Source organism: Schistocerca nitens, chromosome 2 (assembly GCF_023898315.1).
Source record: "Schistocerca nitens isolate TAMUIC-IGC-003100 chromosome 2, iqSchNite1.1, whole genome shotgun sequence".
In the NCBI taxonomy this organism is placed as follows: domain Eukaryota; kingdom Metazoa; phylum Arthropoda; class Insecta; order Orthoptera; family Acrididae; genus Schistocerca; species Schistocerca nitens.
The window spans coordinates 811,027,622-811,030,471 of NC_064615.1; the positions used below are offsets into that span (position 1 = coordinate 811,027,622).

The 2,850-nt window shown below is 40.0% G+C and overlaps 1 protein-coding gene across 1 annotated transcript; it reads right to left on the minus strand.

Annotated features, from left to right (window-relative positions):
- Nucleotides 1-1,361: 1,361 nt before the first annotated feature.
- On the minus strand, nt 1,362-2,525 carry LOC126235355 (uncharacterized). Its single transcript, XM_049944078.1, has one exon. It carries the CDS (start codon nt 2,523-2,525, stop codon nt 1,362-1,364), a length of 1,164 nt encoding a protein of 387 aa, XP_049800035.1.
- Between the last annotated feature and the right edge of the window lie 325 nt (nt 2,526-2,850).

Below are 2,850 nucleotides of genomic sequence, written 5' to 3' on the forward strand. Positions count from 1 at the left end.
AATGGAACAGTAAAGGCTAAAAGTAATTCACATACTTAAGAAATTATTGATTGTGAAAATTCACATATATATTTTACAGGTAATTGAAGGACGCCCATGAATGAACAGAAAATGATTTCACACAGCTATACAGGTATTATTCCTAATTTTCTGAAGCCATTGACCAATTGCATTAAAAAACTATTGATTGTCACCAAGGTGTCGATATCAATAAAAACTAAGTGTTTGTATGTGCCTCCCAAAGCACTGTTCTGGTAAGTTCTCCCAGCACTATTACAAGTGACAGGGGTCGGTCATGAAAAGTAGTGCCACTTTTGCCTGTCAACTGGTTTCCATGGTAGCCGAGGTTTTAAAAGCGTCCACTACGAGCAAAGGTGATCAATTTCTCACTTTTTCGACCTCAAGGAGGAAGTTAACAAGTCTTTACGCTTTTAGGGGCAAATGGACCAACAGTTTAGATCCCATGTTGTGTCAGAATACCTGAATGTCAGGTCTCAGGCCTCATGGGCTTAGGGCAGCTGCCAGTGTATGATGAGAAAATACTTTGTTGTGGCAACCCAATTAATAAATATTAAGCTGATAGCAAAATTCAACTGAAAGCAAACCTCAGAATCATATATGCTGCCACTGAGGTAACGCTAAGGGCTCATCTGAGTGTAAACACTCTTCTTGATTTTATTAGCAGCATGGTCGTAAACACACAGATTAATCTATGGACGAGGGCTAATTACACCTACAAGTACGAAAAGTATGTGACCTGGATGAGAAACTAAGAAGCATGTGCCCATTTTTGCAAAAATACGCAGTCCTACTAAATTTTCTATGGATAAAATAGCACACTTTGAAATGCAAGAGAAATTATTTACATTTAAATAAATCATTTACACGTCACTAAGAGATATAACTCAATCTCAAAACGCAAAAAGTTTGTTATAGGAAGTAAGTTGTGTCCATATTAGAGAAAAAACTAACCTTGCGTATTCACAGATTTGATAAAGCTGTGGGACACTAAATTATGGTGCCTGGACAGGAATTTGATCTACACTCTTTATGTGCCTCAATGACATTCACAACACGTTCAGGTACTATACCTGTGAGATACAAAGTATGTATCACAGTGTTAATATTAGGTAACTAAGAATAAAAAATAGACCACTGCCTGTTCCACGACAGGTAGATGCGAGCTATTCACACTAAATATTTTAGTGTTTATCATCAATTCTTTCCCCATGTGGGGGAGCGCTAGCAGCAGCGATATAGCCTAGTATCCAGCCTGCCCCATACAGATCACTTTTTCTGCTTGGTGATCAATAATTCGTTAAATCAGATACAAGAAAAAAATAGTAGGACGACAGGCGCTTTCACCAGTCAGTCACAGATTGACCAATGACGACGAGGTATGTAAAGACGACAGCGAGTGCTGAAACCAGAAAATGGCGGTCGATTTCGATGAACCCTGCAGCTGTGAAATTCAGTTGTACTTCCAGTGACGTCATACGGAGAAAGGCCTCCACTTCGTCAGAGAGTGAAGGTGACAGTACTGGTAGCCTATGCAGGATCACACCGGTACGTCTCGACGCATCCTTAGCTGCCGCACAAGACAGTGCCAGACATACTATCTTGAAGTAGTGGTATGCGAGCCATAACATCGACGTCCTCAATGATTTGCTGTATGGCAGTGAACCAGTAACATCTGGTTTGTCAATGATGATAAGCACTTCGCATGAGCTGCAGATCGCACCAAAAACGGCATGTGCTATATCAGCAACCAACGAAAACCGAAAGTGTTCCTCCAACTTCTCAGCAGCAAGTATCAAGGCCATGAATACCTCTCTCAGATGACTCAGCCTCACTGACGACGTAGCTGGCTGTGGCGCCACTTGCAGTTGTGGAGGACGAGGATGATACATCTCCACCAAGAGACACTCGTTAAGAGTCGTCAGTCTCACCCAAAGCTCCAACACCAGCAATACAAATTGGAGAACCACAACTGAATCTATAAACAATTGGAATATAACGTGTATAGACACAATTATGGAGCTCTGGTACACGCTCAGTGCAGCGCCACTCGTCAATGCAACGTTAACGACGATCACAAAGCTGGATATGAATTTACTGCAAGTTACCTCCTTTACAGAAATGAGGCTGTCTACAAATGTGAGCCCTTCAATAAAGGAGCGTATGTGTTTAAGCCTTGTTACAGTACATATCAAAAAAATCAAAATCAGCTTCACTTCTGCAATAATTAACATAATGATGTAAATAATTAATGGTATGGAAGGTAAACTAGCATGCATTACAAAACTTTCAGACCAATACAATACTGAAATCAACACAGCAGTGCACAACCAGGAACCAGAAGGATGTCGTAATCTCCTTCGTAAGACACTAAGAATTTTGTTGCAGTGTATTTTTGATACGGAGTCTTCTTCCACAGGTGCTAAACCCAATACTACCCACAATTTGTATAATGGTAGCAATACGAAGCGGAAATTTACCATAGGCTTGTAGTATGATATCTGCATTGTCGCTGCTTTTCTTTTTATTATTGTAAATTTAATTAATGTTTATACACACAGTACCTACAACTGACCAATATTAAAACCTAGACCAGTTAACAGCCATCACTCCTTCCCTAAGACATTTTCACTCCAGCAACCTGTACCTGTGCAGTAGAATGGGGTTAGCAATGACTCACATTTGGTTGTGGTAGCATCATTAATATGATTTTTTCCAAAAGCACATAATGTCTATTCATTTGCATAGCTTCATTTGCTAACAGCATTTTGTCCTCTTTTCAGTGAGTCAATTATATATTTAGCCGAACCAGCTTCATTCCTGTGTTAAGCT

Excerpts from the sequence above, each read along its gene's own strand:
- LOC126235355 (XM_049944078.1), bottom strand. The coding sequence starts at position 2,525 with ATGCAGATATCATACTACAAGCCTATGGTAAATTTCCGCTTCGTATTG.